The sequence below is a fragment of the Borostomias antarcticus genome (assembly GCF_949987555.1).
Source record: "Borostomias antarcticus genome assembly, chromosome: 6".
NCBI lineage: Eukaryota > Metazoa > Chordata > Actinopteri > Stomiiformes > Stomiidae > Borostomias > Borostomias antarcticus.
In genome coordinates, this window is record NC_140239.1 from 24,122,135 (window position 1) to 24,149,278 (window position 27,144).

The 27,144-nt window shown below is 42.7% G+C and overlaps 2 protein-coding genes across 12 annotated transcripts; both read right to left on the bottom strand.

Annotated features, from left to right (window-relative positions):
• Positions 1-1,460: 1,460 nt before the first annotated feature.
• Positions 1,461-18,437, bottom strand: snx14 (sorting nexin 14). Of its 4 annotated transcripts, none has more exons than XM_084439868.1 (30): positions 18,278-18,437; positions 17,964-18,113; positions 17,528-17,648; positions 17,173-17,246; positions 16,903-16,981; positions 16,769-16,812; positions 16,591-16,678; positions 16,332-16,416; positions 16,043-16,199; positions 15,842-15,917; positions 15,672-15,716; positions 15,490-15,570; positions 13,692-13,806; positions 13,308-13,463; positions 12,486-12,610; positions 12,285-12,343; positions 12,028-12,054; positions 10,979-11,111; positions 9,578-9,764; positions 9,392-9,475; positions 8,965-9,065; positions 8,708-8,819; positions 8,561-8,601; positions 7,258-7,377; positions 6,800-6,923; positions 3,338-3,502; positions 3,021-3,116; positions 2,105-2,196; positions 1,926-1,979; positions 1,461-1,622 (listed from the first exon to the last, which is right to left on the bottom strand). In XM_084439868.1, the coding sequence occupies exons 2-30, from the start codon at positions 18,098-18,100 to the stop codon at positions 1,590-1,592; spliced, it is 2,811 nt and encodes a 936-aa protein (XP_084295994.1). In that variant the 5' UTR covers positions 18,101-18,113; positions 18,278-18,437; the 3' UTR covers positions 1,461-1,589. The 4 variants fall into 4 exon arrangements, with proteins under 4 accessions (XP_084295994.1, XP_084295993.1, XP_084295996.1 ...); XM_084439867.1 differs by having other exon boundaries at positions 17,173-17,249; XM_084439870.1 differs by lacking the exon at positions 12,028-12,054.
• A 525-nt stretch (positions 18,438-18,962) lies between these two features.
• syncrip (synaptotagmin binding, cytoplasmic RNA interacting protein) lies at positions 18,963-26,849 on the bottom strand. 8 transcript variants are annotated; one of them, XR_014630498.1, is made up of 13 exons: positions 26,724-26,849; positions 25,573-25,732; positions 24,569-24,687; positions 24,369-24,476; positions 24,125-24,238; positions 23,704-23,880; positions 23,417-23,552; positions 23,099-23,304; positions 22,647-22,796; positions 22,403-22,524; positions 21,742-22,277; positions 20,281-20,370; positions 18,963-19,942 (listed from the first exon to the last, which is right to left on the bottom strand). XR_014630498.1 is itself a non-coding variant. In XM_084439920.1 (13 exons), the coding sequence occupies exons 2-12, from the start codon at positions 25,730-25,732 to the stop codon at positions 20,329-20,331; spliced, it is 1,713 nt and encodes a 570-aa protein (XP_084296046.1). In that variant the 5' UTR covers positions 26,724-26,849; the 3' UTR covers positions 18,963-19,942; positions 20,281-20,328. The 8 variants fall into 8 exon arrangements, 7 of the variants coding, with proteins under 7 accessions (XP_084296046.1, XP_084296047.1, XP_084296045.1 ...); XM_084439920.1 differs by having other exon boundaries at positions 21,899-22,277; XM_084439921.1 differs by having other exon boundaries at positions 18,963-20,367; positions 21,899-22,277.
• Between the last annotated feature and the right edge of the window lie 295 nt (positions 26,850-27,144).

Below are 27,144 nucleotides of genomic sequence, written 5' to 3' on the forward strand. Positions count from 1 at the left end.
TTCATGGCTCTCCCCGCTCTGAGTTAGCGATGAAAAGCGGCTTGCTTATTAATCTACTTTCGGCAAATATATCCGTTGGAAAACTTTTTTTTTTATCCAGGCATCTTAGTTTTGACAGTATAATTGTGACTGAACATGTTTTGTTTGCTAGTAGGTGATATTCATTCTGTTCACAACAACGCGAAGGGCAGCCAGGCGAAATAGCTCCAGGGGACCGGGTCCCAGGCGAGTTGAACAGCTGTCCACCCAGAGACGGGATCTCTCATTGCGGCATGAAGTTTGCGGCTAACCTGCCGAGCTCGAAACAGAATGAATACCACCTACTAGCAAACAAAACATGTTCAGTTTTCTTTCAGCTTATATTTTAGTAAATCTAATTGGAGAATTAGCACCAGACATGTTTGTAAAGGTCCAAATATCACGATGTATTGCTTTAATATGCCAATAAAAGGTAGCTCTTGTCAAGTGGCCATTACAACGCCACTGTGAAACAAAACATACTTTTGGGTTCTTCGTTGGAGCGACCTTTCCAGAAAAATCTACGTAATCAAATCGGACAAGAAGAGAGGATACAGGAGGTGAGGAGATAAGACATGAGGAGAGGAAGAATGTTTATAAATGTTCTCACAAACCCACTTCCACATAAGTTCTGGTTATACAGGTCAGTCATGAAATAAAGATAGATTTTAATTTCTCTATTACAAGGTGAGCAGATAAAACAGGATAAGAGGAAGGAGACAAGAGGAGAGGAGATAGGAGAGGAGACAGAACTTGAAATGGTTTGATTCACCTTTGTTGTGTGTGTGTGTGTGTGGTGTGTGTGAACCGGTTGGGGGGTCGGGGGGGATTTGTATTATACAGTAATTGTTTTCTTAAAAGACGGACCTTCGGATTATTGGGGGGAAAAATGTGGACCTTCAGGATTTGTATTTGAGTACCCCTGCACTTAGACCTTTGAGGTTGAGTATATAAGGAAAGGTTTCAACGAATGTTACTTTGAGATTTCCATTAGTAGGTTACGAACTCTTGTCCTACGAGCACATAGACAATTTAAGAGTATGTTTTCCTGCTTAGGACGGACTCTTGTAGCCTTTGTAATTACACAGTACATTTGAATGGCTTTTCCTTTTTATTATTTTCATTATTTCAAGAGCTTCAGTCACAAAGGCTGATCAACTGGCTAGTGTTGCACGTAAGCTCTGTAGAACAATTTTTCCACTTGAGCAGCTAATTTAGGAACATACTATTCACACAGGCCAAAGTCCCGATCAAGCACAACCTATTATGTACTAATACCCAAGACATGTCTGAGTTTGTATAGCAATATTAGGGCACAGGTTATGTTTATATGTGTATACAAAGTTGGAGTCAGATAATATTTATTATTTACTTTATCCCTGCCATCATCGCAACAGTACCGGACCAGAACAGAGCCCGGCTTACAATTTCACAACACAATAAAATCAAAAAATATAATTTATTAGTGCATTATTATTATTATACATTGGAATGCTGATATAGGAGACATCGGAATGTGTTACTGTACTGCATTTCCTTTAGCTCAGGTACTGGGGGGTGCTCTACATCTATTAACTCCCATCAGAGGCCTCCTTCTGACCCAGCTGTAGAGAAAACAAACAGCCACAATATTATCAAGATCCTTAATATAGTATTATAATAAGGATCTTATAACACGGTCAACCCATGCTTGAAATAAAATAATTGTGAAGCCAGAGTTTTAGTTTTTTACTTTAAGGGTCCCCATGGACGTGCAGCAGTTGAATTAAAACTTGCCAACTGGATTTCATTGCATGTACATCAAAGTAAATGCATTAGGCGTACCAAAGCACTCGTACTAACTAGATAGCAGGCAGCACAGGCAAAAGAGTTCACCTGTACACTGTATCTTGGACTCAGATGTTTACCTTTAGCTCTGGAAACAGCTCCTGGACAGCAATATCCAGCAGGACATAAGTCATCTATGGGGGGTGAAGACACACAGAGAGAGATGCCACCCAGACATTAGCTTCTGTCGAGACAAATAAAGGTTGATGATGATGATGAAGCCTGTGAGGGTCTTGTCTTCATCTGTCTCCCTACTTACCTGCTTGTTGAGCAGTGGCTGCTGGAAGCCATCAAAGAGAAGCTTGATCCCCTCATACTGGGCCTCCTCGCCAATGCACTTCACCACTATTTCTACAAAAGAGGCAAACTGTAAGATCCAACAGAAGAATTGGAATACTGTCTGGCCCAGCAGTCCCTAAACACCCACGAGAATGACTCATGTCCACACACTTTTTCCGTTTCCAGTGATGCTGTAATTCTGTGATGCTGTAACTCTTGCCACAACATGGTGCACAGTAAGTGCATGCCTCAAAATGTATTTAACGTTTATTTCACCCCGAGTAAGAATAGAGCTAATGTTAATAAATTACTGAATCGCGTGGAAATTAGTAGGGATGCACCGATATGAACATTTTGTCTGATAACAGATATTAACACTACTGCAGCCGATAACCGATATTTACCAATGTTGATATGATCTGCATGAAAACAAGTTTCAATGATAATCAAATTTTATACTGAAAAACACATAAAAACACTGCCTCTATTTCCAAAACATTTGGAAAAGCCAATAAAACAGATTTACCACAATGTTTTCTCTCAAAAACAACACATCCAACAGCAACAGCAGCTAGACAAAAACAATTATAGGTTGTTCATATTGGCCCTGTTTTGCACATCGGACCGATACTGATATACTGACAAATGGCCGATAACGGACGATACCGATATGACTGCCGATATATTGTGCATTCCTAGATATGAGAGGTAGTTTTACAGAAAGAGTGAATAGGGTGGGGCTGAGTGGCGGAAACTAATGGGGTTTGGAAAACAAAATCTCTTTAAAAGTTCTGATTTCTTCGGTGTCAATTGTCATCACCTTGGCTACGATCATCTGCATAGAGCCCGAGTACACAATGGAACAAGAGCGGGAGGGGAGAATGCTCAGTTTTCACCTGGCAGATAATTCATCATCTCTTCAAAGGTCTGCTTGGCTCTTCTCTGCTTGTCTTCAGTGGTTCGTTCCTCACTGTTCTCACAGAACACAGCGTCTGGGGGGGAGCGGAAACACTAATCATCAGCCTGGTCTGGGTGAAGGCAGGGTGAGGCACTGCTACGGCTCAATAGGACCACACCCACACACACACACACTGACAAAAGGTTAAACAACAAATTGTGTGAGGCCTTGTGTGAAAGATGTGTGAAACCGTATGAAGGTGAGCACGCACAAATGTGCACACACACACAGGAACGCACGCACACACACACACACCTCTGAGGAGGGTTATGAGAGAGACCATGCGGTATTCCTGTAGAATCCTGTCTAATTTCAGCTGCATGTATTGGTCCATGTACGCGTCGAATGTGTTCTTGAACAGGATCCGCCCGCCCGAAAGGACGTGATGCAACCAGTCTGGCATATGGAACACCACACGACCTGTCCGTCAAAACAGCATGGGAAATACTTGATCAACAAGTGTGGGAAGTATAGAAATGGCACACCTTAAACAAACCTTTCATACATTCAGATCATCCCCTGCAGTGCCATAACCACACTAAGTTTACCTTATTCTAATCCTGTACTGACTTGATCTTAAGCAGTGTTTCCCCAATCACTGCTTTGAAGGGGTGGCTCTCCTCCCCCCCAATGGGAGCTCCTGAAAGACCCAAAAAGCCCTTCTGTTTCCCTGACCCAAAAAGCCCCTTCTGTTGCTGTATCTAGCTACATAAATAATGTAACCACAGTCTATGTCTTTTGATGGTAGTAACTATGTAGGCGAACATTAGCTACACTATGTGTTGTGGACTAAATGGCACAATTGCATTCAAGTTAATTCACATTTTTCCCATTTAGGCTATAATGCTTTTGCGATTTATTTTCAGCTGTTTAGCATTCACACGTGTTTTATAGTAACATGTTTTATTAATATTGTTAATATATATTTACCTAAGTTATGAGCACTCGTTTCATTTCAGCTGTGTAGAAAAATATATTGATACTAAGAAATTCCTTATTGCACGCATCTATGATGACACTGTTGACACCATGCATCCAGGCCATGCCTGCATCACGACAACACTAGTAGTATCAGAGGGCCTGCCACCGCCCCTGAAAAAAATCTTAGGGGAAACACCGTTAAGCATTCTTGGATGCACCCCTTTACAACAATATTTCTAATCACTTTCTGAACAAGGGACCTAAAATGCACTCTGTGCAACAAGATGCAAAATGGTTTGAGAGACTTGCCAGGTAAAATGAATCTCCAGCTGCTACGTAAAAGGACTAGCCTACTGCAACCTTTCTGTTGTGTTCACAACTGTCAATGAACCATGCTCTTTGCAAGCAAACTTTGTTTGATAATCTAAACATTCATTTTGGCAAGGGAGGAAGGGAGGTTACAGTAAGGTCAAAGATCTTGGGGGTGATGGAGCAATCCCAAAGTGTGTATAAACGACTGGCTCTCTCTAACATCTGCTTCTGTTGTTGGGACTTTTACTAAAGAGGTGCAGCGGGTTTTCCCAAGTGGGGCTGTGTCCACATAACCCCTTTTTATTGCAGAAAAACCGGGTAGTTTCGTCCCAGCGCCCTTCAGCGCTTCAACAAACGTGACGTAGGCTAGTGGTGTCCAAAACAACACAACATTTTTTTAAACAACGGTGGCCAAAAATATCTGATGCAAGAGAATATTGACATCTGGTCTGTCTAATTATCAGTACCCTAATGTCACTGACCCAAAACAATTTAGAAAAGTTAAATCTTAAGACTTCAGTCTCTCTGGCCGGAGGTGTCCGCCATACTGAAACAAGAAGTCAGACCTTTCTCCAGCACTGGCACAGCGCAAACAAAGTGTACCTTCTATGGTATGCCAGATACATTGACGACATAATTTTGTTTTTTAATTCTACAGAAGAAGATTTATTGTCCTTTCACAGATATATCAACTCAATCAATACCAATCTGAAACTTAGCATAGAATACAGTCAGACTGAGATACACTTCTTAGACCTTAAAATCACTAAGAACCCTGAGGGTCAACTTCATACCTCCATATTTCGCAAATCCAGTGACCGCAACACGATACTGAGAGCGGACAGTTTTCATCCTGATAGCCTGATCAAAAACATTCCATTTGGCCAGTTCCAAAGACTCCGGCGCATATGCGACCAGGAAGAAGACTTTTTACAACAATCAGTAGACATGAGAGAAAGGTTTGAAGCAAGAGGCTATAAGACTGAACCACTCAACCAACACATGGAGAGAGCTAAGTCCCTGGATCGGAAAACCTTACTTGTAAAAAAAAGCAGACCTCTCAAAGAGAACCAAATGTTCTTCGTTACTCAATACAGCACTGAGGCAGCTAAAATAAAGAAAATTATAAAAGACAATTGGAGTCTGATACAGAGTGACCCTGCTCTAACACAAGTGTTCCCCGACCCCCCCTTGTTTTCCTACAGGCGTGCCCCCACCCTACAGGACACGCTGGTGCACAGCTATCTCTCTCCTCCTCCTGCGACTCAGACCTGGCTAAGCCAACAAGTGGGCACCTTCGCATGCGGTCACTGCAACCACTGCCCCAATGTTTTTAAAACGAAGACCTTTCCAGACGTCCACAGTAACAAAACATACAAGATGACATCTTTTGCCAACTGTAGTACCACTCATGTAGTCTACAGATTAGAATGTGAATGTGGATGTTTTTACATTGGACGTACAAAAAGGAGATTTAAGGATCGTCTAAGTGAGCATAAAAATGCTATAAAAACAGCTAATGAGAATTATCCTATGGCAGTGCATTACAAACAAGCAGGTCATCCTAGCGCTGTATCATTAAAAGCCACAGTTATCGAAGTTGTCACTCTCGACAAGCGAGGAGGAGACAGAGTTAAACGCTTATTACAAAGAGAATCTTTTTGGATTTACACTTTAAACGCCATGAAAAAACCAGGACTCAATGAGGAACTAGATCTCTCCTCTTTCCTTTAATATAAAAAACAAAAATAATAAAAAAAACAAAAAACAAAACTACAAATAAAAAAGTCCCTTTACTAAAAATGAAACTTAATAATTTTCTTTTGGGGATCTTCTTTATTATTTTCTTTTTATATTTTTTTCTGGCGCCAGAAGGTTCTTGTCTAAATTGAGTGTTGTCTAAATTGAGTGTTTCCTGTATTGTATTACACTGTCACGTGACTGAACTTCCCAACTGATCACCTGATGTATGTCGACACTGACTGCTGATTGGCTAAGGCCACAGGCTGTATTGTTTAAAAAACGTTTGAAATGTTTGTTTGCTCAGATACCCCTGAGAAGGCCAAAAGCCGACCGCGCAGGACTGAGCAAAGCCACCATGCCCAAATAAAGGCTTTTTTAACTTTAAAAGAGACGTGAGTGCTGCTTCCATCTTTAGGCTTTCATAGCCTACTATTTTTCATAGTGTGGAGATAGGTCTGGCTATGTGAGACTAGAGTTAGGGTTAGAGTTAGCGTTAGGGCTCTGTATGAATAGCAGGTACGTCTGAAAAATGTGCGCATAAGAAGAATGTCCTGGAAAAGTCCTGGGAAATGATCTCTGGAAAAAAAGTGGGAACACTGTTATTGCAGTTCACCTGAACAGCAACTCATCCAGCCAGTCATCTGTGTATTAGTCCCCCTCTAGTCTCCCACAAAGAGTGCAAATCGCATATTTGCATATGCAATTTGTGGGGCAGCATCGTCTGTGTGAGAGACTACTTACCCACATACATCATGTAGTCATACATCCCCTCCACTGAGATCTTCTCCATGAAGTAGTTGTGGTTGTGCCTCCTCTCCATGCTCTCAGACAGGTTAGCGTTGTTCCTGAACAGATCACTGAAGAGCTGAAGACGGAACAGCAGAGGAGACAAAACCATTAAGGCCAGTCAGTCAGGGGAAGTACAGACCACAAAACAGTAGAGCAAGACTCCATGACATGATTTTTCTCCTATAAAACAGTGAGGGCAAGAACATGTCATGGCATACTGTTACTTTACAATTCCTGGAACAGGTCAAAGACTTCACAGAAATGTTTCCTTTTTAAAACTGGACACTGTTTGTTTAGCCCTGAGATTGATAGGTGGGGTGCACTGTGTACAGTGAGGGTCCACAGTTTGTACAGTTTGACCGTTTGTGTACACAGAGGGACTTTTGAGATTCTGGCTGCGCTCAGCTGACCTTCTTATTGTTCTCGGCAGTGGGGCTGAGAATGGTCAGCTCTGGTCTGCCAGGCTTGGGCTTGGGCGGCTCACAGGAGTTGAAGAAAGACTGGATGAATGGATCCAGGTTCTGGCCTTTCTGGAATGCAAAAGAAATAGGGCGCAACAGTGACTGGACTGCCCACACTGAATTTCCCATTCACTGTGGCTTCAATCATACAGACTTGTGGTCACGATTCATCTCGTAGCTGAATCGCTTGGTTCCAGGCTTAGAACTCTTTACTGATTGGAGCGCTCAGCCAGTAATGCTAAAAACCACAAACGAAGCCAGAAATCTAGTTATAGAGTCAGACCTGAATTTCAACAGTCACATTAGGACAATTACAAAGTCAGCCTACTATCACATGAAGAATATATCAAGGATTAATGGATATATGTCTCAGCGGGATCTGGAAAAACTTGTCCATGCGTTTATCTTCACTAGATTCGACTACTGTAACGGTGTGTTTACAAGTCTCTCTAAAAAATCAATCAGACAGCTGCAGCTGATTCAGAACGCTGCTGCTCGAGTCCTCACTAAGATTAAGAAAGTGGATCACATCACTCCAGTTCTGAGGTCATTACACTGGCTTTCTGTCTGTCAAAGAATTTACTTTAAAATACTGCTGTTGGTTTATAAAGCACTGAATGGTTTAGGGCAAAAATATATTTCTGATCTGCTGCTACGTTATGAACCATCCAGACCTCAGGTTGTCTGGCACAGGCCTGCTTTCTGTCCCCAGAGTTAAAACAAAACATGGAGAAGCAGCGTTCAGTTTTTATGCTCCACATATCTGGACAAACCTCCAGAAAACTGCAGGTCTACTGCAACTCTCAGTTCTTTTAAATCAAGACTGAATACTTTTCTTTTTTCTGCTGCTTTTAATTAAATCAAATAATTATTCATTCATATACTGCACTGTAACTTTTATTCCTGAATTTTACTTTTCCTGCATTTTGTTTTAAATTTCCTTTTTTGCATTTTGTTTTATATGACCTTTTATGTGTGTCTTGCACTGATGCTTTTAATGTCTCATATAACGCGCTTGAATTGCCTTGTTGCTAAAATGTGCTATACAAATAAACTTGCCTTGCCTTGCCTTACAGGGGTTTTCTGAAACGTCAGTGGGATTCACTTCCTGAACTTCACTGTTGCTCTCTATACATCTATACATCCAGACTGTCAGGGAGGCCAGTATCAGCATTGCTTTTACATATGCTTGCTTTTTCAAGTTCAAGAAACTATAAAAATCCAATTAGAACAAAAAGACTTGTTTTCTTACCTCTTTTATTAGTTTTCCGGGAACAGACTTGAAAATTTTACCTTAGGTAAAAAGTAAAAGATGACATAAAATAAAACAGAATTATAGTTCGTCAAAAAAGGCGTATTAGTACTCTGTGGTGTATAGATAATCTGTATACCTGCTTACCTAAATTGACATCCGGCAGCATCTTGTCCAGGAACTGAGACTCCATGCTGTGTGGAGACAGGAAGTCTGCAAGCAGCTGACTGTTACTCAGCTCTGGGTGCTGCAGTAGTCTCTGTACACAAACACACACACACACACACACACACACACACACACACACACACATTAAAAAAATGGGCACACCCAAAAACCAAAATAGTATTTAGCACTAACACATAATTGAACCACAAAATGACTATGCTGGGAGCAGCACATACCTGCAAATACTCCTCAAACTCCTCCCTCTTTGATGTTAAGAACTCATAATTCTTTGGCCCAATTATTCTTTTGGAAGGGAGCTGGGCATCTGCAAATGAGCCTGTGCAAAAGACGACAACCTTGTGTTCAAATCCACTGCTGTGCATGACATAATGAAGGCACTAACTAGGAGACACTCATAGTTACAGTATAAGGGACGTTCATAGTTATAGGGCTAAGGGACACTGTATTAGGGACATTCAGGTTACAGTATTTAAGAGACATTACTTGCTCCGTTTATTTTTTATTTTTTGTTATTTTATAATCCACTGCTGTGGTACTCATCAGTGAACAGAGGTGAGAACATGTTTCCACTAAGAAGAGGAAGTGTACAGAAATTACAGAACCAAAACAGAAACAGCCGCTGGGTCTGAAGAAGCTCCCTACCGTGGAACTCGGTGAGTTTGGATTCCAAAACATAGAATTCCAGGTATCTTCTGTAGATGGACCACTTTTCAGTTGCATGCCCCGCTGCATTGGAAAGGGAGGTTAACGACCCCTTCAAAACTGGCATGGATAGTCCAGCTGCTATCCCTGCTTATTTTCCCACGCCTGGGCGCACATTTCTCTCACCTTCCTTCCTGTCATTGCGCTCCACGTCGATGCAGAACACGGGGACCCTCTCCCGCTTGGCCTCGTCGTCGTAAAAGTCCACATAGGGGATAATGATGCTCCAGGCCGACAGGTTCCTCAGGGACCCCGGGGTGCTGGCCAGCCCCATGGGGGAGTCGTCCTCCTCCACCACCGTCGCCTCCTCCACCTATGGTGGTGAACAACAAGCGACAGAGCCTTATATTAGAAAGAGTACTATTGCATGACAGTTGTGTGACAGGTGCATCGGAGAAGACCAAGGCTCAACTTTAGTAGAGAACTAGAAATGGTGCTCAGAGAGCACAGACCTCTGCCCAATGCTGAATGCATTTCGTGGCTCTGTGAATGCCAACATTATAGCACCCTCACAAAGGTAGCTGGCTTTATTCTAAATTTTGTTTTCATTTTGTGTAATCCTAGTCCAAAAATGACTGGAGGTGAATGGGTGGCTGTATTTGGCCGGCTCTGTGGCGCCCCTCTCGGTCACAGCTGGCGGGGGGCAGTGCACTCCGCACTCTCCCCCCACATACACCAGTCCAAACCCCGTGTCTCTAGCAACCCCACACAGGGAGCTGGCATTGTTCTAAGTTTTGTTTTAATTTGTGGATCCGGCCCGTGATTCGGATCTGCTCCAAAATTAAGGTGTCTCATGCTACACCCCTCCACCGAGTTTCATAAAAATCGGTTTGGTAGTTTTTGCATAATCATGGTCCAAAAATGAATGGAGGTGAATGGCCAGTCCGGCTATGTTTGGGTGGCCCGTGGACCCAACTCATGATTCGGATCCACTCCAAAATTTAAAGGGTTGTAAGTTGGCCCATTCTTTACCCCTCCACCATGTTTCATGAAAATTGGTCAGGTACTTTTTGCGTAATCCTGGTTAAAAAAATGAAAAATGAATGGAGGTGAATGGCCGGCCCGTGCTTCGGATCTGCTCCAAAATGTAATGGGTTCTAAGTTGGACCATGCTACACCCTTCCACCAACTTTCGGGAAAATCGGTTCAGTAGTTTTTGCGTAATCCTGCTGAAAAACACACGCACAAACGCATGCCACCGAAAACATTACCTCTCGCCCTGCGCTATCACTGGGGCGGAGGTAAAAATAACTCCCACACAGTGTCTTCTTCACTTGCAGTTAGATAAATAAATTGATACATTTATTGATGACGTTTCAGTCTGGCCTTCATCAGGTTGTTTTTTTAGACAGCCTGATGAAAGCCAGTTGACCAAAACATTGTTATCAATAAATGTATTTATTTAACTGCAAATGAGAAGAAGACAGTGTGCAGGAGTTCTTTTTCTTTACTAGAGTCTCCATTTTCCCATCACTGGACAATGTAGGCTGTGACAGATGTGTCTTTTTATGGGACAGAGGCGCTCACCACGTCATCCTCTGCGTCGATCATGGCATAAGATGGAGGCAGACCCCCGTCCATGGTGTTGCTCTTAAAGACCCCTTTGATTTTACTGCCAATCCTGCTGATCCCAAACGTCTCCCCTCGCTTTAATGTATTCCTGAGCACGTGAATACACACACACACAAATATGAGCACACACACACAGACAGGACCATACAAAAAGTTTGCTGAAGCAGTGACACTGAATATGGACTGTGTTGAAAGTGTTGTGAGGAAGTGCAAGGCAATCGTGCATACTGTAGTGAGGCCACTTTAAAATTATGTTTACAACGGCCAAGTCAAAATGCCAAGCTGGGGCCCAAATTAACAAACACACACAGAAGTGCAAACACTCAAGCAGACAAATCAGAATGGAAACACACAAGCACATCAAAGGAGCCCATACTTGCAAAGTGAGGCATGTACCTAAACAGCTATATTTCAGCATACAAGATACAAGTTTAGGTTTCAAATGTTGAGAGGAAAATTCAGCGCAGGTGGGATATTTAGGACAGCCAATGTAGGCTGAATGAGATGAGAGTGAGATATGACTAGATGCTGTCGCACAAAGGAGAGATGGTACTCATTATATAGTACACAAGACAACGATGGTTCCACATACGAGATATGGATGGACCATGGGCAGAGACGGAACATGATATTTGACATGGGGAGCTTTGAGGCACGAAAGCCAAGGACAGTGGACTTTCTCACTCTCCTATATGCTGGGGCTCATGTTACATGATCCTTGGTTGACTAGGTATGTCAGTTGAAAAACAAGGTACCTGGACCTGGTCATAGTTGCGTATGTTACGTCACATTCTGTCACGTCTTGACACTTCAACACATCACACAGACATACAAAACCCCAAGCACCCCCCCCAAAAAAAAACATGTGTTTTTTGCTCCAAACTGTTATTTAAGGCAACTTGTTTGTTTCACTGCATTGCGAATACTGTACACTTGCATATCAGACATGCAGCAAACTGCGTAGGAGGGTCACATTGACCTGCATCTTGCCAAATTGTACTTACCTCATATCATCCAAACTCAGACTATTCCTGGAATAACAGGCACATAAATCATACACTATGCTAAGAAGCAACACAAACAAAGGCTATAAATTGTTAATCGAATGGGACACACACAGAAAGCAGAACCTTTCTACTGTGATTTTCCACAAAGAATAGTCTGTGTGTAATTCCTGCGGTAATGTTCACTTTGCTGAAGATCCCATCTTAGCTGAATATCACGGCTCTCTAACACACGGATGGCTGACAGGAGCACCAACCTGTTCAATCTAGAGTTCCTGGCCGGAGACTCCACCCCTCTCAGAAGGTGCCTGAAATACTGCGCACAAAGAACGATGGAGGCATGATCAATAGTGGAAACTTCTGTCAGCATATCGACATGGGTTGGGAAAACAACTATACTGTGGGGAAAACAACGGGTGAATAGCGAGGCCTTGCTGGGTGCTTGTCTGGGGACTCACCTCATCGCTGTGGCAGAACATGGGGGTGAAGACCCCCTCCAGCAGAGACAGGACATGCTCGTAGGCCTCGAACAGGCAGCGCATGGTCTGCAGCTTCACCACCCCCGTGTATGGACCCTGGGCAACTGAGAGAGAGAGAGAGAGAGGGGGGGGGGGGACAGGATGTGAGCCACTTGGCTCGTACTGTGCCTCCTGAAATGTCATGTCTCACAGCTTTGATTTGTAGACTGGCCTGGGGATACACAACGACAAAACAATTTGCGGACATTCAGAAATACTTAAAATGCTGCTCCGGTGTGACAGCCCGATCTGACTGCCTACCAATGTGACTGACATGCGATCGTGAGATTTCCCAAAACTAATACCACACATATAAACTCAAACTCAAAACAAAACAAAGTTTTGTGTTCATATGTGTGGTTCAGTTTCGGAAATCTCACGATCGTATGTCAGTCACATCGGCTAGGCAGTCATGTGGGACTGTCACACCTGACCAATTTCTCTCATGTCGCGGACAATGTTAAAACTCCCCCTGTTCATCTCACTTGCTGTTTAAAGGTCAGACTGACATTCCACCATCTTTGACGCCTTCCTCCTCCCAATAAAACAAGACTGACTTGGAATAATTGCTTGGGTGAAAACTGAGGTATACAAACCACCAGTGTGTGGCGTCTACAGTTGCCAGATAGATTTGCACGCACCTCAGTGCAGCTATACGTTGCTATGGACACAGGACGCCTGTCAGTCAGACGATCTATTGAGTATAAATGCCCAGAGCAATGAGCCATGGGCCAAATTTATTAAGTATAAACTAGGCTTTACTGTTGCGGATCTCCTCGACGATGAAAGGGTCAAAGCTGATCTTGTCGATGCTCTCCTCCAGGCAGTAGGCGTCATAGATGTGCTGAACCTCCCCATGTAAACGCTGCAGCTCTGAGTCACTCAGCTCCGGACACAGGATCTTGTCATTGAACTCCTCTGGATGGAAAAATGGAATGGTTTGTCTCGGAAGGATAAGGAGTGTTTGGTCTAGGATGACTAAGCATGTTACTCCAGCACGTCATTGTGTATTTATAAAATGGACTCTTCAGCACTTCACTAACTACGGTCGGGTAAGCAGTTAGAGGTAATATAATGTGACACCTCAGCCACAGCCGAGGCCATACAGCCATACATCAGGTTTTAGGGAGCTGCTGTCCTTCTTACCCACAGTGAGGCAGAACTGGAGCACGTGCACGGCTCCCTCCTGCTTCAGGAAGTTCATGAAGCGGAAGAGAAGGTCTTGTTCCTCCCTGATCTCCCTCAGCTCCAGCTTCAGCACCTGGAGAACCACAGCACAGATAGACGGACGGACAGACAAACAGACAGACACAGGAACAGAGACAGACAAAGACATGAATAGACAGACAACCAGACATTACATTAGTCATCTAGCAGATGCTTTTATCCAAAGCGACTTACAATAAATGCATTCAACATAGTGTAGGTAAAGTAGTCAAGAGAACTACTTTTCGCCAGATATCATAAGTGCATCTAAGAGCTTAACCAGTGCCATAGTAAAAGTGCAAAAACAAATAAATATATATACAACTAGAAATGGTGCTCAGAGAGCACAGACCTCCGCCCCTGAATGCATTTCGTGACCCTGTGCACGGCAAAATTGAATGGGTTCTAAATTGGCCCATGCTACCCCCCTCCACCAAGTTTCATGAAAAGCAGTAGTTTTTGTGTAATCCTAGTCCAAAAAATTAATGGAGATGAATGGCCATCTGGGCCGTGTTTGGGGGGGCTCGTGATTCACTGGGGCAAAGGTATATGTCAGGTAAATGACTGGAGGTGAACGGGTGGCTCCCCCTGCAAACCCAAACCCTGTGTCTCTAGCACCCTCACACAGGTAGCTGGCTTCATTCTAAGTTTTGTTTTCATTTTGTGTAATCCTAGTCCAAAAAATTACGTGGTGGTGAATGGGTGGCATTATTTGGCCGGCTCTGTGGCGCCCCCCTCGGGTCACAGCCAGTGGGGGGCAATGCGGTGCACTCCAAGCTCTCACACCCCAGTCCAAACCCCGTATCTCTTAGCCTGGTATGACCATCCCGATCTAGCGAGCTCACTGCTTCGGTCTGGCCTTCGCCCCATAGAGTGCGATTATGTGGGAGGGGGTACTTGCCTTGACAGACAAACACCTTCAGCCAATGAGCGTTCAGCAAACTTTTGCCAAATCCAGTCGGAAGAACGGCAAAAACGTATTTTCCACCGAGAAACGCCGCTAGTGCATACTCTTGTTCTTGTTTAAGTGTTGTGATTAAGTCTATTTCTGCAATAATTGCACTTATAGCTACATTTATTCTTCTAACGTTAACATTACCACTCGTTGTTTCGGGTGCCGCCATGTTTGTTTAGCGAGCAGCAGGGACACGAACCAATCAGTGGCTGCTTTCCACTGTGGGGCGGGACAGAAGTTAAAACGCAGTCCCTGATTGGCCCGGCATGGTCTGGATTTTGGCATAATCACTTTGGAGGAGGCGAAGGCCAGACCGTTCTGCGTTAGTGAAACAGAATGTGAGCTCGCGAGAACGGGATGGTCGTACCAGGCTACGTATCTCTAGCACCCCCACATGAAATTTGGTCAGGTAGTTTTTGCATAATCCTGGTTCAAAAAATTAATGGAGGTGAATGGCCGGCCGTGTTTGGGCGGCTCGTGGACCAGGCCTGTTCTTCGGATCCGCTCCAAAATCTAATGGATTCTAAGTTGGACCATGATACACCCTTCCACCGAGTTTTGTGAAAATCAGTCCAGTAAATTTGCGTAATCCTGCTAACAAATATCCACTATTTTGACATTTCAAGAACAGTATGTACTTTTTATTCTTGGGCAGCCAGTATTACCATGCCTTTTTAGGTCTGAAGATGGACAGCAGTCATTTATCAGAAATAATCTGCAGAAAAATTCTGTAGCAAACAAAGGATCTGTGTCCCTAAACAGAGACACAAGGCCATTACTTACAGATGGCTTCTTGTTCCGTGGGTCAGCGTACTTCTGCAGAAATGGAACCAGGGCAGATGGTGGCTCTGTGGCTGGCTCAGGCTGGAAACACAATTCCAGTAGATGAGTAGAGCACAACTCACAACACACACTAGCTCCACAGTGCTTCCATGAGATGACTGTAAGGTTTCCCATTCACTTACAGGACTGTCATCAATGAATATCAGCACCATGTGGTTCACGGTATCCTAAAAAGGACAGGAATGTTTTATTAGTGAATAAGATTGAACCAGTTACCAGTTCAGAGATTGGTGAAGTTCTCAATACAATTTGACACTACATCACTGAGGACATGTTAATGCATCATGCTTACAGGATCTGCCATAAAGTCCAGAGTGGGGAGGATAACAGAGCCTGCCATGACCTCTCGCAGTAACAAAGCCAGAGACCTACAGTAGTGTGACAAGATTACACTAGACACCGCTACTTGACACAGACACTTTCAATTTTTTTACAAATTGGGGAAAAACAGCAGATGTTTGTCTCTAAACTACCCGCTGTGTATTTAGGCTACCTGCAATCAGTGGCTTTGGGGGGCATGACATAGGCAAACAGCATCTCTGTCAGTTTCCTGAGATACAGCAGCTCATCTCTGCGGCTGCGCAGTGCGATGTGCAGGTCAGGGCCATACTCATCCAGAGCAGCCTGCTGCAGACCCTCAGAGTTCTTCGCTGTAGACAAGAAGACAGCATGAGAGCGAGAGTTTCTCAGAAGACACTTATACAATTCCCATCAAATAAATGATTACAATTGTATACAGTATGCACATAACAATGTTCGCTAAATGTGGACAAAATGGAAACCTTTTTGCCAAGCCGTAGATATTATTTCTAGATGCTTCATGGCAGCCTTCATCATTCTGCCAGCAACAACTGACGGGATATCCACCTGTAGTACACAAGACAATCAGTGTTAAGTCTGAGACACAACAGTCATAATGTATTAAGTATTAGTAGTAGGACTTTATTGATCCCCGGAGGAGAAATTACACAAAATGTATTAAGATCATCCGAGCCGAAAAGTGAATGGAAGATATCTGTCAAAAGAGAACCGACTCATCACCTTTTGAGCCCGTCGAATCATCACTGAGGCAAAGAAACGAAAGGTCATTCTCAGCTCATCCACACACGCCTCATCATCGGTGATGTCCCTGCAAAGCAGAGAAGAGTACACCTCAAGTTGCCAGCCAACTTTAGCCAAATACAATCAAATAATTAAACTATCAGTATCATCTTCTCACCTGTACCAGGGATACACAAAGTTCTCCAGAACTAACTCAAAAACCTGCAGGGAGTACAGAAACAATGTTTATACAGTATCTCTCCGGTCAGGATTGGCTCATGGAAATAACCACAGAATTATCGAGTGTTGTACCTCAGATATGGAAGAATCCACTTTTGAGTGCACTTTCAAGTCCAACCATGGCTGATAGTTTTCAAGAAGTAATGTTGGTCTGAAAAGTATGAAATATTTTCACAATTATTGTGGCCACTAGAGGGCAGATTAACACTGCTTCTGAAAAGCGGGCCAAAAGCTGTTGTAGCTCTAATTCAACATAAATGCATGATTCAACTGATGCAACTTCCAAGCATTCCATACTTGTTTATGTATATGTATTATCTGGTCATCATTACATATTCCTACCTGTGTCGTTTGCACTTCACTTTCCCACACACTGCACAGCTGTGTCCCAATGGAAACAGCTCCTGTTGTTCCTGCTGCTAGAGGAGACCAAAGAGAGATCCTAAAGCCCTAGACCCTACTCACTACTTAGCTTTGAGGGAATTGATAAGCATATGCAAGATGAAGGTGGTTCTACCATGCCAATTAGAGAAGTTAGCTGCTACCATATTGTTCATACCTATCCATATAATGCCCTATCTAAACTTAAACCAGATGTACAAGTGTTTTAGGCAGGATTGAAGATTATTCTGGATAGGACCCCACAAAATGGACTCCATTTTCGAATAATGAAATATGTATTATTTCTATGTCTTACTTTGTTCTTAGGCTTTATAGTGAAGAGGATGTTTGGTAGGAGAGATTCTGGGCTGAGGGAGCAATAGAATGTAACCATGCCAGCCAGGAAGGACCAAAACACCATCAGAATGTGTAGATACCTATTGGTACAGTGAAACAAAAATAAGGTCAGCCACTTCCTGTTTGACCATCCTGGGACTGAGGTTCCAGACACTAACTTGTTGGATATTGTTTGTTTATATGGTTTCATTAAAATGCATTTTACATCTAGATCTAAACATACTTCAGAGTAGGTTAAATTCCACTATTGATCTAAAGTCAGATTAAGGACAGTAGGAGTCCTTATAAAGGTTATAGATTGCGAAATAAATGGTCATATTAGCTATGTATTTGCATTCCACTGAAGAGCAAATTATGTTCCTTGTGACCGACAAGTGTCAGTATTTAGAACTCACCTGTTGAGAATGATAGTTGACGAAAGCATTGACACCAGGAGGAAGCAAAAAACAGGATATTGACGGCCAACTTCTCTCAGGAAGTCAATCTTCAATCCTTGCTTCAGATTATCCAAATATGCTCGAATACCAGCCATATTTCAATGGGCTCTATTGAGAAGGCAAACATTAGCTACACATTTCATACATTAGCCAGCAACTTGCCAAAATAACTAGTTACGACTCCAGTCGTACTCACTCCAGTCTGATTACGTTAACGAGCTACCTAGTTCTGAATGTTTTGAAAGTTTCCAAAAAAGAGCGGTGTTACTTACCATAAAAACTACACCAGATACCGCGTCACACGACGAAATATGCCTTAAATTCATATAAAGTCATTATTTCTCATAATGAGTGCTATTTTACTCTTAGATTTTCATAAATACAAGCTTGTTATTCCCATTTCAGCAAGAGTTGACTTCCTTGACAGCTGGAGCGTTTCCATAATCCGATTGATGTCACTTCCGTTTTAGAAAACTCTGGCTCTTTTAGGTTAGCCCATGGGTTAGCCTCATGGTTGGCCTAGTTCTTTCCTAGCTGTAAGCTTGTACTGGTTCTGTTAAATTCTACACCTATTTTACACCTAAAAAGGAGACAATGTGTTAAAATGAAGGCTCATACCAAGCCTACACCAGGGATGAATTAACTACACTACTGTCTAGTGGAGTGGAATTGGTATAATCCTATGAAATAAGAAAGGGGATGGGGGGTATATTGCAATGACACTTCACTTGAAACATGAGGGGTCTAGACTTTTGGAGTATGAAGGTAATTTACACTTGAATACAACCTGCAATCTTTGAGTAGGCTATACATAGTTCAACAATCATAATAAATCTGTTTAGTTTCAGGAGTTCAGACTTTTGAAGCGTGAGGCTAATTTACAACTGAATACAACCTGCAATGTTGTCAGTATGCATAGTTCAACAATCAGACACAGACACAGATGAAAGTCAAGAACTTTATTAAAAAAATAAGTTATAGCACTCGCCTCACTTTACAGTATAAAACAATTTGCAAGAATGCAAAAACGCTTGTTAGCCGACCAACATTTCATAACTGGTAACATCTTTTCCAAGTCATTTGTGATGATAAAGACTTGAGGGAGTCAACTGTGTACAAAACCTGATAAAATGTTCAGTCTCCTTTTTCAATCCACAGAGAGAAAAAGAAAAAAAGTATCCCTTTTCCACTGGATAATCCCAGTCATTTTCAGCTAATCCTGCTAATAATCACATACTCAACATGATGCAGATTCAAGACACTTGTCACACATTGAATGTGACAAAAAGGCCGCTTGGATGCTCATGATCGTCATGCAAGATGTTGTGCAAGATTAGGTAAATGTTCCTGTACACAATTAGGCTGGTGGCTTTCAAACATAATTGTGTACATGATCTTTCCAAAAAGGGATTCTATCACATACAAAAGTTACGACTCCTCGCTCCCCGTCAAAGAAAGAGGACACTGCAAAGCTTCTAAAAAAAAAAAAAACATAAGTAGATGTTTCCTGGCGTTCACACTTTTACAAAAGTGACATTTCCTAAGCTATCATTCAAACAGTATTCAACTACATTATCTGAAGACAGACAGTAGCTAATTCAGTTCAAACAGGCTGACAGAAAGGCTTGTTCAGGCTCATTTAATGAGATTAGTTAACATGCCCAGTTTGACTGTTGGCACCGTCAGACCAACAGCAGGCACACCTAAAATAAAAAGTTAGAGCTCTACTGTTGCCCTTGTGCATATTTGTGGGGAACAAGCCCTGCTGTCATCCGTTTTCCTATTTACAGTACAGACAGGGCAGTTCAAACCTCTGTGCTGAGGTAGATAACCAACCCTTACAGGTTCTGAAGAGAGACCATCGTCCTGGAATGCCTGACCCTCTATGGCAGGTGGTTACACCTAAAACCTCCAAACATTCTCTTGAAAACCTAAATCTAAATCCAAACAAAAGATTAACATGACCGCCATACTAAAACGAAGTTAGAACCAAAACACAGATTAGCATCAAGCTCCTCTGAGCCATTTGAAACTTAGACAAAGTGCAAAAGACATTTCATTTACAGTTCCTTTCAGGATGGATATCCAATTCAAACCCTTCACATTGTTCCATTCTTAAAATGGCATTATCTTTGGGGATACCGGGGAGGTGGTGGCAAGCTTATAAAAACGTATGTCCATCCAAGCAACTTTATTTTGCTCTTTTGATTATCTTGAAACGTGGCAGATGGAGAAATGCTCCTATAAGGCTGGTGATACATTGAGTTGACCTTACCATCACATCCATTGGCAGCTTGCGGTGTAACCCCACATAGGTCAGTCTTCATAGGGACAGTTCAGGACCAGCCTCGACCCCTTTTCCCTGCTAGTCAGGTAACAAAAGGATGCAATTAGATAGATCAAAAAACAATCACATAACAACACACATGACAAGATGTAACTACAAAAAAACAAGTCTGAACATTAAAATAAATGAAATTCAGTAAGGACGGGCATTCACTGCTACTTCCACACCCTACAGTATAAGTTTGCATGCACAGGTCTGTTTTTAGCCGTCTAGAAAATAAGTGGCCTTTCTATGTTTTTAAAAAGGGAAAAGAGTCAAGTTGTCATGGTGAGGAAATGTTGGGGGTTATGACCGAAAAAGGGCTGATGATCTACAGTACAAGCAAAAAGTGGTACAAGCAGTTAATACATGCATGCCAAAACTTCCCATCATTGCTTAATCTGATAAATTTTAGATAAACATGCAAGATTAGTACTGAGGCCTCAAATGACTATGTAGATCCTTCTGGGACAATAAGTGCTTCACTTAATTTGAATCAAATTGTGCTTTCTAAGTAGCCACAAGGACTTGGGATGACAGATTTTAGGTAACTGTCAGATTCTGCATTGCACCCATCAAATTTAGAATACCAAATTGTGAAATAAACAAAAACAATGTTGTCATGAGTATGTCACTGCACATACATAACACTTAAATTGTGGACGGATGCCAACTGTTGAACTTGGTGATTTAGAATTAAATGGCATGCAAAGTGACATTGCAGCATGTGGCTACCATAGGCAAACCTTTGGTCCATTTCTTCCACAAGGAGCCTTAAATTTGAAGGCAATTTGAAGAGAGAATTTGCCGAAACATGAATTTGCAACACAATTTGAGGTTTTGTACACTTGTGCGTGTATGTTTATTAAAGCAGACAAACAGCAAAGAATACAAGCCAAAATGTAAAGCCAAAAATAGGACTTTAGTCCTTGTTTCCCCCAAAACAAGACACGCAATTACCTATCATAATCCTCTGACATACAAATTGTAGTTTCATTCGTTTTAAATACATATTTAGGAGACAAAAGCTTTGTTGTTACCTACTTAAGACATGGAGACTAGAACTGCTAAGAACATACAAACTATAGCCAAATAGACAGCTGGAGCACATGATTGCAAATCTAAAATTTCAACCCAGATTATGATTATCGCATCGATCAACTTGAAAAAAATAAAACCAGTCCGCCAGAAGCAGTTTGTTGTGTGACTACTGTTCAAGTCCAAGCGGATTACTAAAATATATACAAGAGAAATGCCAGATGTCACCAATTTGAAAAAGAGGCAACCGTATTGAGGGCCAATCAGATCAAGTCTCTAAAAAGGATGTGTTATCAAAGCTGTTCTACTTCCACTGTTGCCCAAAAGAATCCTGATAAAACTCCTGGTTGTCAGATTTGTAACCATAGTTACCAGAATGATCACCACCTTGGAGCGGTTGCTGAGCAATGGGTTGAGAGCCCCAGTTCTGATTATTGGTCTGGCGCCGTTTGGAATCTGGCTGGTTGTACCCATCAGCTTTGCGCTTTCCTCCTACATTTCCACCGCGGCCACCCCTTGCACCACGTACCCCGCGGCCTCTGGGCTGCACACCTCCTCTGGCACCTCGCGCACCTCTGCTTGCTCCTCCTGGACCTCCTCCACCTCCTCGCTGCACGAATCCAGCCCTGCCCCGGGGAGCGCCCAAACCACGGCCTCTGGCTGGAGGAGCCCCCCGTGCCCCTCTGCCCCCTCTCCCTCTACTGGGGGCCTGAAAGTCGTCGTAGCTGTAGTAGGGGTCCTCATACCCGCCTCGGTAACTGTGGTAGTCATACCCATAGTAATCATAGTAATCCTCATAGCCATAATAGTCAGTGGGGTAAGAGTACCCGCCCCTCCCGCCACCTCTACCACGCCCTCTGGAGGGAGGGGGCATTTGAGGGGGGCCGTAGTAATAGTAATCATCATACCTGTGGGAGACAGAGGGGAGAGGTGACCTCATGAGCATGTTAAATGAGCTCATAGCCAAGTCTGTGGACGCACACAACTGAACATAATAGTTAACATTTTTAACAGTTTGGTGGGACATCCTTACGGGTTTGTTTTGGCTGCTTGTCTCTGGGCTTTGCGTTCTTTCCTCTTCTGATCAGGTGGCTTGGCAAACACAATCTCAATGTGTTCTCCCTCCAGATCTTTGCCATTCATTTCATCCAACGCCTGAGGAAACGGTGACAAGCAGAAACCCATTCATGATACATTCAAACCCCTGCATACTCAATAAAGAACTAACAGACATCTCCGTTTATACTACACACAACATAATCACACAAGAACCATACCTTGACTGCACCATCCCTCTCATCAAAGTGAATGAAAGCATAATCTTTCAGTTTTTTCACACGCTCCAGTTTACCAAACTGGCTGAAGGTTTTTTCAAGTATTTCTTCTGTAACACTGTTTGCAAGGTTGCGGACGAATAAAACTTTGACCTGTTGGTTCAAAAGCAAGAGGGGCACAGGAAAAGGTTAAGAACTTTAATCTGGGCATATCACATTGTAAACTATTGTCGAAGTTCTTATATTTTGATAAATGAATGACTTCAAAGTTTGATTAAGTTCCCAAAAAAAACAAATGTGAAACAAGACGATGACATCAGAACGCATCTGAGAAAATGTGTCCCTTGTCGCTGCACAATGGCTATGGCTTACTGAAAAGCAACTAAATTAACACCCTTGACCCCGATTCCTGACTCTCTTTGTCACATTTCAATCAGCAGAGCACTCAGGTTTACCTTGGCCATGACATCTGGATCGGGGTCCTCTATGGGGTCTGCCCATTCAACAGTAACCACATTGCCCCACACTTTCACCTTGCCACTCATCAGTCGGCGCCGTGCCTGGGCAGCTGTTTTATGGTCTTCATATCCCAAAAAGCAAAACCCCCTGTTCTTTTTCTTGTCATCGGGTTGATGGTAGAGTATGACATCATTAAGACCCTCTAGGATACAAGGTTGGGGGGGGGGACAGTCAGGTCTCACGCATCACTAGAGATCTTGAGGTAGTGATCTTCAAAAGAATCTTAATCTCAACCATTAGCGAGGGTTTCTTACCTGTAACTTTAGCAAACTCCTCCACAATCTGTTCTTTTGTTTTACTTTTGGGAATGGAGCCGACAAATAGCCTGTTATTGGCTACAGAGATGCACACTCCAATGTGCTTGCCAGGGCGTATCTCATTATTATTACACTGTGGAAGCAAACAGATGAATCAGGAAAAAAACGGAATCTGGATACCATCCGACAATGACATGACAGGAAAAGCGTAGACAGAGAATGTAGAAAGCAAGCACCCAAAACCTAAAAAAGGCATTCAAGCTACAACAGAGAGACACACTCACTAGCTTCACTGCCTCCTGGGCGGCCTCTTTAGTGCAGAATGTTACAAAGGCATAGCCCCTGTTGAGGCCGCTTAAAGGGTCCATCATCAGTCGTAGATCCCAGATAGGACCTGCCTTCTCAAAGAGGGGAACCAACTCGTCCTCAAACAGATCGCGAGGAATCTTCCCTACAAATATCTGAAAAGTTGAAGCATTTAAATGGGGACATGGCAGTAAGCCAGTGATAAAAGGAAGCGAGGCACTGTACAAATGTCCTGTCTGTCCAGTCGAATCTTAGCGGTAAGCTCTGTCTAACAAGCATTACTCCAGGAGAACAGAAAGTCATCATTAGGCAAAACAAGTCAAGACAGGAGCAACAGAACTTGCTTGGTTAACTCTAAACCATTAGTTTTAGTCTGAAAGCTTCATGTCATGGCCTTACCTCTGTTCCAACTGTGGGCTGAGCACCAGAGTACACAGTTTCTGGAGGGGGGCCACCATACTTCCTCTGACCTGTTGTTACATCAAGTGTGTAGTTGGTCCTCTCAAGCAGTGCCTGAAATTACCAGATGAAAATAGGATAAATGTACAGTACATTGACTGATTGTTACAAAGTCCCATTAATCTCTAGTAGAGAAGTCACAGACGTGTAGCACACATCCTGTGGAAGAGGACCTCCAACATACTTTGATTTTCACTTCATCTGGTCCTTTTGTGGAATCTGAAACTTTGGTCCCTTGCTTCTCCCTCTGTCTGTAAGTCTTCATAACTCCACAGAGAAAGGCACTTTTGTTCTGAAAGAGAAAAGGTCGGCATTTAGACTTAAGACCATCCTTTTAATCAAATCATCCTCTTCTAGGAGTTATGCAGTGCAGACGGTACTTACTTGCACATGTGACAGATCACTCTCCTTAAACTGCAGCAGGACTTGCAGTGCACCTTCTTCGTTAAATTCTTTCAAAGCTTCAATCGCTCTTTCATCTAGGTCACTGTGCGCTACCAGGCCTGCACAGAAAGCAATATTTAAAATATAGCCTGACCATTTTGTTTTTCAAAGCCTAGGCTATATCAAAGAAGTAGGTGATTTTTCAATCAGATCTTAGCAGTAAACCATGAGAGCAATGCAGTTACTTCAGGTACAGAGGTAAAGATTTAATCATCCATTAGTCAAAATCTGTGTAGCCTGTGTGAAAATATACTTGGCAAATAAACCAAATTCAGATTCTGGTGACAATTCATGTGTTGGTCCTCAAGGACATTCATATTTTAATACAATGATTTGTGGTGTGAGGCATGTGTGGAATGGAAAGCATTTAAAGAAAACGAATATGTAGCATCCTCTTGCAAAAAGCCCTCTCTGATGAAATGGCACATTTTCTTGATGAAAAAGGTAGGTCTATGTCTCTTCTATACTGCACCCCTTAGTAATTACCATGTCTACAATTTACTTGGAGAGGGGATGGATGGATGGGGCTCGTATCACCTGTCCCAGCATCAGACAGCTGCTGCTATTGTTCCTGCATACCAGCTGGCCTCCACTTCCCCATGAGACCATATCAAGACCCACCCCCTCACTCCCCCAGACATACACCCAGCTTCACCATCAAATCATAGGGCTAATCCTCAAAAGGGTTCCATCCAAGAAATCTTCAGTCTTCTGACAATTTGATGACATAATAAATTTATATAGGCTACATAAATACAGCTATGTGGTTTGATGGGGGAAGGTTTTTTATGATGAACTACAGACCAATTTGATAAGGAAATACAGCGTTGCTAATAAGGTAGAAAGCCACTCAAGGAGACAGATAAATTCACCAGAGCGTGAACACTTGCAACGAGGGAGCATTTCAGGAGGGACAAACCTTTAAGATGATCAATGTGGCTTACCTGCTACGTAAATTTCATCTAGTTTTTCAGCAACTTTCTGTGGTAAACCAGCTTCTATTAACGTCTGGAAGTGTTCTGAATGGGCAACTGCTGCAGTCGTGTCCATGGGTTCTTCTGTACCATTTCCATTAACATGATCAGTAGCCATGTCTTCAGACATCTGCACAAATGTTATAAACTATATTAATTGAATGAAGTACTTGCACTGCATTACGGTAATTATGTCAGTTATGGTCCCTCATCCTTGAAACCATGCCCATAAGAGAAACAAGAGGCCTTATATTTGTTTACTAACATTAGCTGGTTGTAACATGAACTCTGCCACACACAAGCTTTGGGGGGGAGTTTGGCAATTTTGAGGAAAGTGCATGGACTTAACACAACATTGAGACAGTGTTTTGGAGGACACACGTTTGGAGTTTCTCAATAAGTCAACATTGTATCTGGTTGGCACGACTAGCTAGATACTAAACATAAGCATATTTAACGTTAGCTACAGCTCCTAGCCGCTACTATAGGCGTTAGCTGGCTAGCTAGGTATTAGCCACATTATTTAGATTAGTGTCAATGCGTTTGTGCTACCAAGTGTGCATGATTCAGAGCTTTATGTTTAATAGAAAAATAATTCATGGAACGACTCGGCTAGCTAGATAGCGAACGCGTTAAGTAGAATGCAAGATGTTAACGTAATTTACACACCGTGCACCGTGATAGCTAGCAATAGCGTGAGCTAGCCAGCAAGCTAGCGTCAGATCAATTCTATTCAGCCACACCTCCCAGTAGTATCAGCAGTCAATTGCTAACGTTAGCCTATCAATCTTTCAAACCATTGTCTAGCTAGTAACGTTAGCTAGGTGGTCTACCTGCAAATTGGCTTATAGGCTTATATGCGAGCTCCAACGTCCCACATAACCATACACCTTTAAACACGAACTTGAATCCATATCAAATGCCAGTGTATCCTGCCCTTCCTTGGTTAGCCTAGCTGGCTAACTTCAGCCGTCAATTGGCTAATGCGTTCGTTAGCCAGCGCTACCGTGGTGGTAACGTTGCAGACCAAATCCACTTTTCACACATTGTTTGCAAACATTTCTTGAATGAATCAAGATATATTCTTAATTGATTGGTGCACAATCAAAACAGACACGTACCTTTGTTGGTTCACTAACGTGCGCGGTGCTGGTTTTGTTTAGTTCAGGGTGATAGCTAGCAATAAAAATAAAATAAAATGTGTAGCTAACTAGGATTCCCCGGTGTAGGTACGCCTGTAAAAGTAAAATGGCGTCTGCGCGGATATCTATGGGGTTTCCTGCGACTGCTAGCACTACACACGGGCTTATCTATTTTCGTTGCAAAGGCTCATTTGTTATGCTACCAGTAAATGCGAAGCAGGCCGCTCAACGGTGCCTCGAGTCATTATGATCCATAGAAAAATATGATATTTGCTGATCAGCCATCCCACCCATGGAGGTTATGATCCCAATTTACACTATGTGGCCAGACCAGTTATTGGCTATCTTATTTATATAATTTTATTTATATTATATTTTAACTGAATTTAATGTTATGCTC